Source organism: Cetorhinus maximus, chromosome 2, assembly GCF_964194155.1.
Source record: "Cetorhinus maximus chromosome 2, sCetMax3.hap1.1, whole genome shotgun sequence".
Taxonomy (NCBI): domain Eukaryota; kingdom Metazoa; phylum Chordata; class Chondrichthyes; order Lamniformes; family Cetorhinidae; genus Cetorhinus; species Cetorhinus maximus.
Window position 1 is genome coordinate 195722281 of NC_135880.1, and position 13380 is coordinate 195735660.

Sequence of the window (13380 nt, forward strand, 5' to 3'; positions counted from 1 at the left end):
AATCCTGCTACCGGCCTAAAAATTGAGGCGGGGTGGGAAACGGCCCTTAATGACCACTTAAGGGCCTCAACTGGGGCAGGGATAGGCGGCCTGCCCGATGCTTTGCCCGCCCCAGCATAAAATTGCTGTGAGGTCGGGGCGGCAGGAACCCGGAAGGAATCCCATCCCTTCAATTTCACGCTCTCCAACCCCTCCCCCACCCCACCTAAAAACCCACCGGCGAGGGAGTGTGAAATTCAGGCATGTGTTTTGTAAAGTGCTGGGAGATAGAATTCATTTTTACTTAACTTGAAAACAGAAAATGCTGGAAATGCTCAGCAGGTCTGCCAATATTTTTGTAGACTGAAAGAGAATTTTCCCAGACCTTTGGGGGCCCGAGGAAATTTAGAAATTTGCGCGTTGCGTTGGCTCCCCGACACGTTCCCACCTCCATGCACTTTTCCCTTAGGCGGACGCCGCGGGTTCAATGGCATCTCCTGGCAGCAGCAGAAGTGTACCAAGCTGCTAATGGGCCACTTATCTGCAATTTTCCGGGCCACAAGAGGTTTTCCCTGGGACAGACAGAACCCCAGGAGCTCGGCAATGGATTGGAGTCAGCCTGCAGCAAGAGGCCGAGCAAGAGGATTCGCATTTATTTGTTGGCAGTAATTCACAAAGGGGGTCTACCTCCAGGCAGCCAGAGCCCTTGCAGCAAATTCATACAGACTGATGACTCCGCTAATTGGAGTTGGCAGCTGCCTCCCCTCCCACAGAAGGAACTTCCATGGTGTCTCTGCCGCAGCTGCTGATGGCCAGGTAACACCTGCAGTTTGAAAATGGGCAGTTGCCATCTCCATGGGCCACGCTGATTGGACCTCCCGACGCTGAATGGAGGGACCCCAGAGACGACTTATTATTTGGCCCCCTCCGGGAAGATATAATCTGATGCCCCACCATTTGCTCTTCGGAGTTCTCGACCAGGAATTCATTCAAACTTTGGGATTGGCACACTAGCAGCAAAATTCAGTCCAAGCTTCAGGGCAATGACCTTTCAACAGAACTGGAAAAAGTTAGAGATGTAATAGGTTTCAAGCAAGTACAGAGGCAGTGAAAGGGGTAAGGGGAGGGGTTAGGAGACACAGAACAAAAGGGAAGGTCTGTAATTGGGTGGAAGGCAGAAATCATTAAATGATAAAAAGGTTGATTGTGCAAGGCAAAAGACAGTGGTATTCCGACAAAAAACAAAAGATGTGACTAGAGGGGAGGTGAATGGCAGACTCATTTTTGCATTCCTTTTTCCCCTGAAAGTTGGAACCAGGCTCCCATATCAGTTAAAGCACAGTTAATCGACCTTGCCTCATGGCTTACCACTCTGTGTAGAGTGGCACCATGACAACCCATCTCTCCCAATGTAATGTTTGAAGTTTGTTGCTGGTTAATGGCAGATAAATAAGATTCATGTAGGTAATTCAGCAGGTGATTCTGACAATAAATCAAGAGATCTTTGTAAGCAAAAATGCCCTAACAAGAGTTAGATTGGGTGATTTACAGTGTTAAAACTTCTCCTGTGCTTATTTCTGTTGTTCAGGCCCATTCCCAGGGATCTTTCAAGGCTTTAATATATGAAGTGAAACCCAGTTCGCCTGTTCGTGTTAAATATCACAGGGTGCAGAGCAGGTAACAAGATTAATGGAGGGACATTACAAGGCATGACTGGGCCTTAAATATCTAATAAAGCATTTTATGACTGTTTTAGATGTCCATCCATTTATTATTCTAACCTGAATTGATTATCTTTTATGATTAAATGCAATTCAAAAAGTAAACCAACTGTTAACAATTGAGGTACATCATGTATCACCCATCTAACAATTATTTTGCCCCAAAGACCTACTGAGTAAAGATGTTGGTATTTGTCTTATTAAACCATACAGATCAGATATCTCGTGTTCAATTTCTGTGCAGTGTTGCCATACTTTATCAGTTAAATATTAAGTTCTTGCTTTTAGATGCAAAATCTAAGGAGTCTGTTTTGATATTTTTATGGCCTTGACCACTCATCCTGCCATTTTAATAGCCTATGTATCTGCTCCATTTAAAATCTTACTATTTGAGATTATTTCCTTTCCATATCTCTACTTTCAGAATGTATCACTACACTTATTTCCCCACTCTGCTAGCCTAAGTACTCCTGCAGTCTTTCTTTATCACAATTTGTGATCCCCCTTCAATTTTTTTCTCTAAAATCTAGGTCACTTATGAATATACTAAATAAGAATGACCTCAACATTGACTCCTATGGGACTCCTCTCACCATACTTTTCCTTTCGCAGCTACCCATTGTTTTGTCATTACCCCAGGAGGAGAGCTCCCCAACTGATTGCTGTCCAGTAACCCTTCCAAATACATTGGACATCTTGTGAAGGTGGGATTTCAGGTGTGATGCCTTCCATAGCACTGCCTGAGCTCCAGTTGGGCAAGGCTCCACTGTCGGTGGAATCATAATCTAGTGCACATCACCTTCAGGAAGGAGGGAAGAAATTGTTAGACTTCCAGCCCTGTCCCACTCCTCCTCACTCCTTGGCACTCCTCTATAATTAAATCCTCCTTTATTTTCTACATCAGAGCTTGCTACTTTGAGCTCTTGTATCCTCGGCCTTCATCCCTCAATGCCAAATGTGAGGAGCCTTTGGAATTATTTTGACTCCAAGATTAAAATTAATCATTCAGAAGTCTCTGACTCATTTGCCTCAGCCCATCCCCTCTCCTAAACTTTGTTCCATCTGACCTTCTGTCAAATTTAGCCCCACTTTGTAACTTTACCCCCACCCCCATCCCCTTTGAATCTTGCAAACTCGTCCCCCACTGGATGGCCTGCAGGACTTGTGCTTCTTCCTTGAATGGATACCCACCAGTCCCTATCCATCACCACCCTAGTCCGCCTGTTTGTATTTGGTCATAATTTCTCCCCTAACTCTACGCACTTCTTCCAAACAAAAGGTGTTGCTAATGGAACCTGTATACGTCCTAGCTATGCCTGCCATTTTGTGGGATATTCCTTCAGCCGTACTTTCCAAATCCATGACCTTTACCATCTAGAAGGACAAGGGCAACAGATTCATGTTCCCCTGCAAACCACACACCATCCTGACTTGGAAATACACTGCAATTCCTTCATTATTGCTAATTCAAAATCCTGGGACTGCCTTCCTAACAGCACCATGGGTGTACCTACATCACGTGAATTGAAGTGGTTCAAGAATGTGGTTCACCACCATCTTCTCAAGGGCAATTGATGGGCAATAAATGCTGGCCTAGCCAGCAACGCCTGCAACCCGTGAAATAATAAATAACAAAAAGGTGTGACATTATTTGCTCGAGTTCTACTCAGAGCCTTTCCCTCACCCCTTTTCCAGTTCATTGATGGCTATGTTAGTGATATTTCCTGCTCTCACCATGAACTGGAAAATTTCATCAATTTTGTTTCCGATTCCCAACCTTCTGTTGCTTTCTCACAATACATTTCTGATTACTTCCCTTCCTTGACTTTTCGATTTCCATTTCTTCGGAGAAGCTGGGATCAGTATCCACTATAAACCTGTTGACTTCCACAGCTATCTCGACTACAATTCTTCACACCCTGCTTCCTGCAAGGACTCCATTCCGTTCGCCTACTTTTTCCATCTCCGTTGCAGCGTTTCTGACGATGCAACCTGCCCCTTTGGTTGACCAAGTCCTCCACTGTGCCTGTTCCATTTCCCTTCCTCTGTTCTACTCCTTTGCTCCACCCTCTCTCTCCACAGATGCTGCCAAATTGGCTGGGTATTTCCAGCATTTTTTGTCTTTATTTCGGAGTTCCAACATCTGCAGTATTTTGCTGCAGATTAATGTTCCCTTAGTCCTCACCTTCCATCCCACCAGCCTCCTTATTCAGTGGATCACCCTCTGCCATTTCTGCCACCTTCAGCGTAATGCCAACACCAAACACATTTCCCTTTCCCCCTTTCAGTATTCCAATTCCTCTGCCACACACTGATCCACTCCTCAATTACCCCCAGCACTCCCTACTCTTCCCACAGCACCTACCTGCGCAAACACAGATATAATACCTTTTTTTACCTTTGTCTGTCCCACTGTCCAAGGCCTCAAATATCCTGCCAGGCGAAACAGCGATTTACTTATACATCTTTAAATTTAGCATACAGTATTTGCTGTTTGTGACGCAGCCTCGTCTACATTGTGGAGCCCAAACCTGAATTGTAATTGTGTCACCGTATGATCCACGGACAGGTATTGATCGGCGTCTTGAAGAATTGTGCAGCATAACTCTTACCCAGTTTGCCCTCTTCACTGAAGATGGCTCTACAATGAGCTAATAGATGTGAGCCAAAACAAACAAACTCCCTAAATTGTTTCCTAGATGGTTGCGCTGAGGTCAAGTACCATTGTAAAAGCTTTATTATTTTTCATCCTCCACAGATGACAGCCACGGCGCAGCAGACCACCAAGACGCAGCCAGTACATATTCCATCACCCTCTGCGGCTGCCACCCCTGTAGCCACTGTACCACTTGACCCTCAAGCACAGCTGGAGTCTGACAAGAGAGCAGTGTACAGGTAAGAAAAGCATACAGAGCAATGTACAGATGTGAAAAGTGTATTCAGAATAATGTACAAGTACGAAAGGCATATGAAGAGCAGTGTTATAGAGGTATAAGAAAAATTTAGAGAGCAATGAGGCTGTACAATAACACAAAAAGGTTTCAGCTGAGTTTCTGAACTGTGTTTTTCTGTGGAAATTGAAGTAAACAGAATGTAAACCAATGGCTCTGGTACGTACCCTTATACAGGTCAATATCCTTGGACCAGCTCTCTGATTTCCAACATTCTAATGGTGGGTAAAGGCTCAGTTGGACTATTATGTTTTGCACTGAAGACTTAGCAATGATGCTTCTCTGTGAATGGGTTATATGGTTTACCCATCAATGAGTGCCATAGGGACTCCATGTCTTGCTACGATCCATGCTTCACAAACTGATGGCCCTTGCGTAAGTCTTGTAAAGACAATTTAAAGAAACAAAATAACTCCCTAGGAACACAAGGCCTGAAACCAAATGTATGCAGTCTCTCAATACATGTCTTTGACTTCACCCAATGTTTCCTTAACAATACTTAGAATTCATTGCATTAAAGAGACGCATGCTTAAATTTCAATAAAAATATAACATATTGGCCAGGAAATTCCTCGGAGCTGATCCTGCTGTACTGCGATGCTTACTGGAAACTCCACATGTACGTGTAAGTGAGGTTTCCAATGCATTTTCGGTAAAGTAACACTGGCACAGTGGGATCAGAGAAGGGATTCTTTTGCTGATTGTGTTTTGCATCAAGTCCAAACTCCAGCCCTAAGGCCACATGGGATCAGAAAATCCAGCAATCTTTGGAACTTAGTCAGCTGCATTCCAGTTGCCTTTAAAGATTTTACTGCTTGATTTTATCCTATTCGTTCTTTCCTTTTCTTCCGTATTTGCCTTTTTCTTATTTACTTTTTCTTTCCTTCTCTCCCTATTATTTGTTCTTTTGTTTGCTCCTGCCTTAAAATGATTCTGCTTCTTTTGTGGCATCAGTAGTGCTCCAGGAGTTTTGCACACCGATAAAATGTGTTAGTTTATTATGACTTTTGCCAGTCAGTAATCTAAATCATGGTGGTGGACCTTCAATTCAGAATGGCCATCTGATACAGCAGAGCCTGGTTGCTTGCCTGTAGAGCTTAACCAAGCACAAAGCACTGCCTTCTGGAGAGCAGAAGAGAACTACAAATACAATGCAAATGAAAAGGAGAGCAAATTCTGGATTGAAATTAAAATGGTGACGCAAAAGTCAAAATGATATTATCGGTGCTATGTCCACATCCCACAACACCTGATACTAGGCCAATGAGTTATTTGGTGTATTTTAGAGGAGCTAGGTGTGAGAGGTGGTTGGATACTTGCCTTTCACCTATGGGATCTGAGTTTAAATGCTGCTGAAACCAGTGAGATGAATGTCGCCTCTCTTTACTGGCTGCAAAGGACCTAACGAATTGAGTTTGGACAGTCTTGATGCAGTTCCTGGTGAGCATGGACTGACAGCACCTAAATTGGCACTGGTTGATAACGCTACTCTGATAAGCCTAAGAATAGTTTGTGTGAAATGAGAAAAGTGGCGTAGCGATTTATTAGGATCTCATTTTTGCTGAATGTACAGATGCCAATCTTTGTTAGGATAAAATAGATAAGTGTAAGGTGGTACATTTTGGTAGAATGAGCAAGGAGGCCTGATACCCCTTGGAAAATAAAGTGTCTAAATGGAGTAGAGGAGCAGAGGGATCAGTGGATACGGATGTAGAAATCACTAACAGTAGTGTGCAGGTTAATAACACCATAATAACAGCAAATAAAGTTCTGGGGTTCATTTCTAGCAGATAGAATTGAAAAACAATTATGTTAAACTTATATAGAACCTAGGTTGGTTCACAGTTAGAATGCTGTGAACGGTTCTGGTCTCCATATTATATATATAAAAAAATACAGAGGCACTGGAAAAGGTGCAAAAACGATATCCAAGGATAATATCAGAACTGAGATATTATATCTATCAGGAAAGATTAAGTATGACTTTAAGACTTTATTCTCTAGAAAAGAGAAGATTAAGAGGCGACCTGATAGAGATCTTTAAAATTATTAAATTGCTTGATACGTTAGTCTTAAGGAAAATGTTCCCATCTGCATACAAAACCAGAACTAGGGACTGTAAATATAAGCGCTTCTAATATATCTAATAAGGAATTCAGGAAAAAATTCTTTACCCATAGACTAGTTAGAATGTGGAACTCTCTACCATAAAGGGTTTATCAGCATTCTCCCATCTACATAGATGATGGGCACGCAATAAAACTGTTGGGCATGGGATAGATTCATAAGGTACATTTTTGTTAACGTCTGAAGAGATGAATCTGTCAGAGGCATTTTCTCTCCACAAGGTGTAGTTGAGGTGGATAGCATAGATGTTCTTAAGGAGAGCTAGATAAACACATGAAGGAGAAAAAATAGAAAGGTATGTTGGTATAGGATTATCTGGGAAGAGCAAGAGGAGGCTCATGAGAGGCATAAACACTGCCATGGACATTTTGGGCCTAATTCCCTTTTTCTGTACTATAAATATTTTGTAATTCAATGTAATGCAGGATCTTTGCTTTACATCTGGCTGTATTCTCCCTGAGTGCTCGATATTGACACTGGCTGAAATCATCAGCTAGGTGAGCACAATAAATTATGGTTGCATATGGACTGTATTATATCTTGGCCATCAATTTTAGACTATTGAGAAATGCACACCACAATAATTTTTAAAATCCTTTGCTTTGAAAAGTAAGTAGCACTCACCAGACAACATCTGCTACTAACCAGAATGACCAACTGCCTAAATGGACTTACACTTATATACACATAAATCACACCTGTGAATGTGCATGTATACTTGTGTGTTTTGTGTGTATATGTACGTAAGATGTATATGTGTATGTAAGTGTGTGCGCTGTCTTATGACAATGTTGTGTTATTTACAAAGTGGAATGGATTGTGTTACACAAAGTAATTATAGTACTCAGGAATTGTGGGCTACACACAGGAATTGGCTGTATCTTCTAACACTTTCTTCCTTGTCACACTTTAGCTGTCACAATTCAAATGCCGCACTTTCATTGTGCAGTGGCATGGGATATCTGCTGTGCGGACATCTTAATTTTGCCAGCAAGCAATTGAGCTAGTTAGAACTCAGCTTTAGTCCCTAGGCTGTGTCAGGTTTGCCATTGAGGAGTCCTACAATCAATCTCAGTTTCCTTGAGTCAAAGAAGACAGAGCCAGTGATATCTATATCCAGCAGCCCCAGCTGGATGTCGGTATGTGTAAATATCGTCTGCGGAGAGTATTAGCATTCACTCCGCTCTGATGCCCTATAAGATTGAATAGTCTGTCAATAATTGCTGACAGAACTCTTTCTCACAAGTGTTGGCCACTTTGACAAAGCACCAGTGGTGACTATCCTTCAGAACGGCAGGGGTGACCAGAAAAATTAACAAAATAAACCTCAAGGTTTTAAGATCAGATGATACAAGCAACAACAACATCTTTATATAATGCCTTTAACACAGTAAAATGTCACAAAGCACTTCACAGGAGCACTATTAAGCAAAATTTGAACCAAGCTGCATAAGGAGGTATTAGGACAGGTGAGCAAAAGCCTTGTCAGCCATGTTTTAAGGACCATCTCAAAGGAGGAGAGAGAGGTGGAGAGGTTGAGGCAAGGAATTCCAGAGCCCTGGAGTCTTGGCAGCTAACTGGCATGGCTGTCAATGCCAGGACAAATGATATCAGAGGTTCACAAAAGGCCAGATTCGGAGGAATGTCAAGTACTTGCAGAGCTGCAGGACTGGAAGAGGTTACAGAGATTGGTCGGGGTAAGGCAATGGACACACTTGAAAAGAAGGTTGAGAATTTTAAATTTAAGATGTTGTTGAATGGGGAGCCGATGTAGATCGGTAAACACTGGGGTGATGGATGAATGAGACTTATTATGAGTTAAGATATGTTACAAAGACTGAGACAATGTGTATAATCTGTCCAAGTTTCGCTGTTGCCATTTATGTTATCATCTCATACCATTAGTTGCCTTGCAATCACTCCCTGTTAAACCCTGCAGTTCATTTCATTTCTTTGCAGTTATTTTTCTCCATGCTGGCTTCACAATAATCAGTAATTATCTCTTGCTTTAAATGTGTTAGCCAGTAAAACAGGAACAAGATGTAACTCAATAGAATTCATCAGCATGATGTAGCAGCATTGTTCTGTAGTCTCTTGGCCCCTATCACTGCTTTTACATTGGTTTTTGTTTGCGTCTGATTCTGGGTGATTATAAGTTGACTACCTGCATTAATGGAAGCTCCTTCAGAGTCATAGACGCATGGAAAACTGGATCTACAATGCTTCCAGAATAAAAGAACAAGAAAGACTAATGTTTATGTAGTGCTTTTAACGACTTCAAGATGTCCTAAAATGCTTTGCAGCTGATATCTAGACACTGTTACAAGAGGCAGCCAATGTGCTCAGCAGGATTTCGTAAAAAGCAATGAGATATTGACGAGAGAATTCTTTTTTTTTGTGTGATGTTTGTTGAGTGATAAATCTTGGCCAGGACACAGGATGAGGACTCCAATGCTCTCCTTCGAAAAATGCCATGGAATTTTTTATGTCCATCTGAGAGAACAAATGGGACCTCAGTTGAACGTTTTATCTGAAGGACATCTTATCAAAAAGGTGGCATCTCTGACAATGCAGCAGTGTCTCAGTACTGCACTGGACTGTCAGCCCTAAGTCTCCTAAGTGAAACTTGAATTGATAGCCTTCTGACTCAGAAGCGAGAACCATAAGCCATGGCTGACATAAAAGAGGCAGATTTAGTGGTGGAAGCTCCAGGAACTGACTCGCAGATGCTAATGTCTCAGATTCAACCTAATTGAGCACTCAAAAAAGGAACTTATAGTGTTGGGTCTTCCACTCCTAAACAGAAGTCAAATGGATTTTCAGACACAACTTTGCATAGTTGTAATTTATACTACCTGGGCATCAGTTTTAGTTTCAAAGGACATTCTCACTCATCTCTCATTTCAAGTTAGGAAAGTGTGTGAAGGATGGGGAATTTCCACACACTATTCAAAATTTCCCAGTGAATCCAAACCATTGACTGTTTAAACAAAGTGAAGGTGCAGTTAATCTGAGTTAGTGCTCCTCCTCCCTCAGGATTCAATGTTGAGATTTCCAGGGATCCAATCAAGGGCGAATGCAAGATTACCTGGCTATTTGTTCTGTAAAACTTATACCCCATCTGGAGAAGAGATGAAGAGACTACATTTAGCAAGGCCTGGTCACCATGTAAACTGGGGAGCTCAGTCTAGTATAGGATCTTCAAAAACTTAGCAGATGTGTTCAAAAGGCAATATTTCAGGGGAAGACATCCAGCACCTTAATTAGAAGCATTGCATATTTTTTCCTCCCCTGTCAGTCTTATCCACTTACATCCATCTCTCTAACAATGGCTTCTTTCACTTTAACAGTTTTCGGTTTACTGGCTCTAATTGTCTCCTTTACACCATGGACATCTGATCTCTCTACACCTCCACCCCAACCAGGACGGCCTGCAGTTCTTATGTATCTTCCTTACATGGTGACATGAGCAGCTCCCATTCACCGTCACACTCCTCTGCCTGGCTGAACTTATTTTTACATTAAATAACTTCTCCATTGACACAGCAGCATCTTTTATTTGGAGAATAAACAATTAGCAATGGGAACAATATGGGTCCAAGCTATGCCTGCCTTTTTGTGGGATATATGGCACATTCTTTGCTTTAGTCCTACAAAGGTGCCCTCCCTGTTGTCTTTTTCCAGTATGTTGATGACTGTATTAGTGCCACTTTCTGCTCTAACTCAGAGCTTCCCAGTTTCCACCCTTCCTTCATATGGTCCGTCTGCTACTCTTCCCTTCCCTTCATTGACTTTCAATCTCCATTTCTGGGGATAGGCTATCAACCAATACCTACTGTAAATCCACTGACACCTGCAGCACCTGGCTTACACACCCTCCCACTCCACTTACTCTAAAGACTATATTTCATTCCTCCAATTTCTCTATCTCCATCAGATTTGCTCTGATGATGCTACTTTCACCGGTGTCTCCTACATCTTCATTTTTCCTCAAGCGAGGATTCCCTTCACCATGGTAGACCAGGTTGTTGACTGTGGCTGCCCTATTCTCACATTTCCATCCCTCCGAGAACCATGATAAGCTTTCCCTTGTCCTCACCTTCCTTTTTACCTGTCTCCACATTCAATGGATCATCATCCACCATTTCCGCCATCTCCAATGTGACACCACCACCAAGCATGTCTTCCGTCTGCTCTCCTGTAAGAATACTGAAGGGACAATTCCCCCTACTGCACTCTTCAATAACCCCCAGTAGCAGCTGCCTTTAACACAAATGCAAGAGATGCAACACTTGCCCTTTCACCTCCTCTCAGGGCCTCTAACACACCTTCCAGGTGAAACAATAACCTACTTTTACTTGCTTCAATTTAGTATATTATATTTGCTGCTCACAAAGAGACCTCCTCTACATTGGGAGATAAAATGCAGATTGGGTGACCTGCTTTACTGAACACTGCCATTCAGCTCATCAGCATCACCATGTGCTTCCACTCATTTGCTATTTTAACTCTCTGTCCGGTTCCCATTTTCACCTCTCTGTCCTTGATCTCCTATATCGCTCAACAGAAGTTTAAGGAACAAAACCTCATCTTTTGATTAGGTACTTTGCAGCCTCCTGAGCTCAAAATTGAGTTTAGAATGTCAGATCATAACCACTAATCCCATTTTTTTTTCCAGATAGGTGCTGGTAGTGGATCTGCTGTTGCCATTTTCAGCCCCTTTAAACCCAATTTTTGTTTCTTTACTTATCCTGTTACTTTCCTACTTTTGCTTGTACCATCACCCTTTCTGTCATTTAATCTCTCCTGCTTCCAATCCTATCGCAGACCTTCCCTTTTGTTCTTAACTTCCCTTCCCCATTCCTTCTCAGTATTTGCTTAAAATGTTCCATATCTAACCTTTACCAGTCCTGGCGAAAGGTTAGCAGCCAAACACGTTGACTACTTGTTTCTGCTGAGTATCTCTAGAATTTTTTGTTTTTATTACATAGTGAAGTTTCCAGTTCACACGTTTCTCCATCCTTTTAATCGGTATTGGTAACTTCTCAGGGTTATGGTAGATTACCAGTACTATCAGATTAGTCTACCTCTGATATGTCCTGTTGCACACTGTTGAGGCAGATTGGAGATGAGATGGATGAATCAATTTTATGGCTCAGAACAACCAAGAGGCCGAAAGCATGAACTGTCTAATTCCTGATGTTGTGTTGCCTTAACCTGAACAAAGTTTTGCCTGAAACAAATTCCACTCCAAGGATGGAAAGTATCTGTCCCAGTGCCAATACAGGAGCTTACATTTGGAGTCTCATCTTAAGACCCCCAAGTGATGATCTAAATCTTTGAGTATGTGAACAACTGCATACACAGTCTTCCCTTAACATTATTTTGTCTGTTTAATCTTGTAACCCATCTCTCTGCATCAAGGTACTCCTTGTCCATGGTGTGATCATAGTTAAAGGTTCTTTGCCACCCTTCACTTTACCAGTGCACATTTTTCTTGTTCTCAAAAGTCATCATGCATCTTTGATCACTAAAGAGGCATTCATAATTAATGCAAAATTAAATTGTAGGCTATTTGTGCTGTTGACTCAAAATGGACTGAGTTTGCTCCAAGCTCAAGGCAGCTTGACATCAAGGTAGCATTTGACCAAGTGTGGCATCAAGGAGCCCTAGCAAAAGTAGAGTCCCATGGAATCAAAGGGAAAACACTCCACTGCTTGGAGTCACACCTAGCACAAATGAAGATGGTTTGGTTGTTGGAGGTCAATCTTCAATCCCAGGAGATCACTGCAATTGTTCCTCAATGTAGTGTCCTAGGCCCAACCATCTTCAGCTGCTTCATTAATGACCTTCCCTCCAACATAAGGTCAGAAGTGGGGATGTTAGCTGATGGTTGCGCAATGTTCAGCACGATTCACGACAACTCATACTGAAGAGGTCAGTGTCCAAATGCAGCGGTCTGGACAACATTCAGGCTTGGGCTGAGAAGTGGAAAGTAACATTCACGCCACACAAGTGCCAGACAATGACCATCTCCAGCAAGAGATAATCTATCCATCTCCCCTTGACATTCAATGGCATTACCATCGCTGAACCCTCCCTCTATCAACATCCTGGGTGTTATCATTGACCAGAAACTGAATTGGACCAGCCATATAAATACTATAGTTACAAGAGCAGATCAGATTGCCAGATATAATAAATGATCCCTAATGTTCATAGCAGAATTTCCAATTATATTCCATTACGGTCCACTAACTCGATTCATTTGCCATTCTGAGGGCTTGGACCAGCTCTGTGCCTTTAATGGAACATTATGGTTAAGCATGTTTATTATTTGAACAACTGTTTCTTTGAGGCTATAAATTAACACACACAAACTGTACACTCTACGATCAACCACAGTTCTTAGATTTGCATAGAAGTTAGCCAACTCTCTTTTATCTGATTCAGGCTCGGAGAAATATGTTCCCAATTTTCTCATTTAATGATACCACAGAACATCATCAAGCCAGTAACATTCATTCGCTGTTCAAGATTATTTCCTATTTTAAATGCATATAGAGTTCTTTCAGTGACAGCTGGTTATTGCTTCACTTGCA

At 42.1% G+C, this 13380-nt stretch overlaps 1 protein-coding gene across 14 annotated transcripts in view; it reads left to right on the plus strand.

The window, feature by feature from the left end:
- pknox2 (pbx/knotted 1 homeobox 2) overlaps positions 1-13380 on the plus strand; it is a 452602-nt gene that overhangs the window by 312383 nt on the left and 126839 nt on the right. For all 14 annotated transcript variants that reach the window (XM_078531552.1, XM_078531535.1, XM_078531515.1 and 11 more), the window contains one exon: positions 4459-4595. In XM_078531552.1, coding sequence (XP_078387678.1) covers positions 4459-4595 — 137 coding nt within the window. The remainder of the gene's footprint in view (positions 1-4458; positions 4596-13380) is intronic.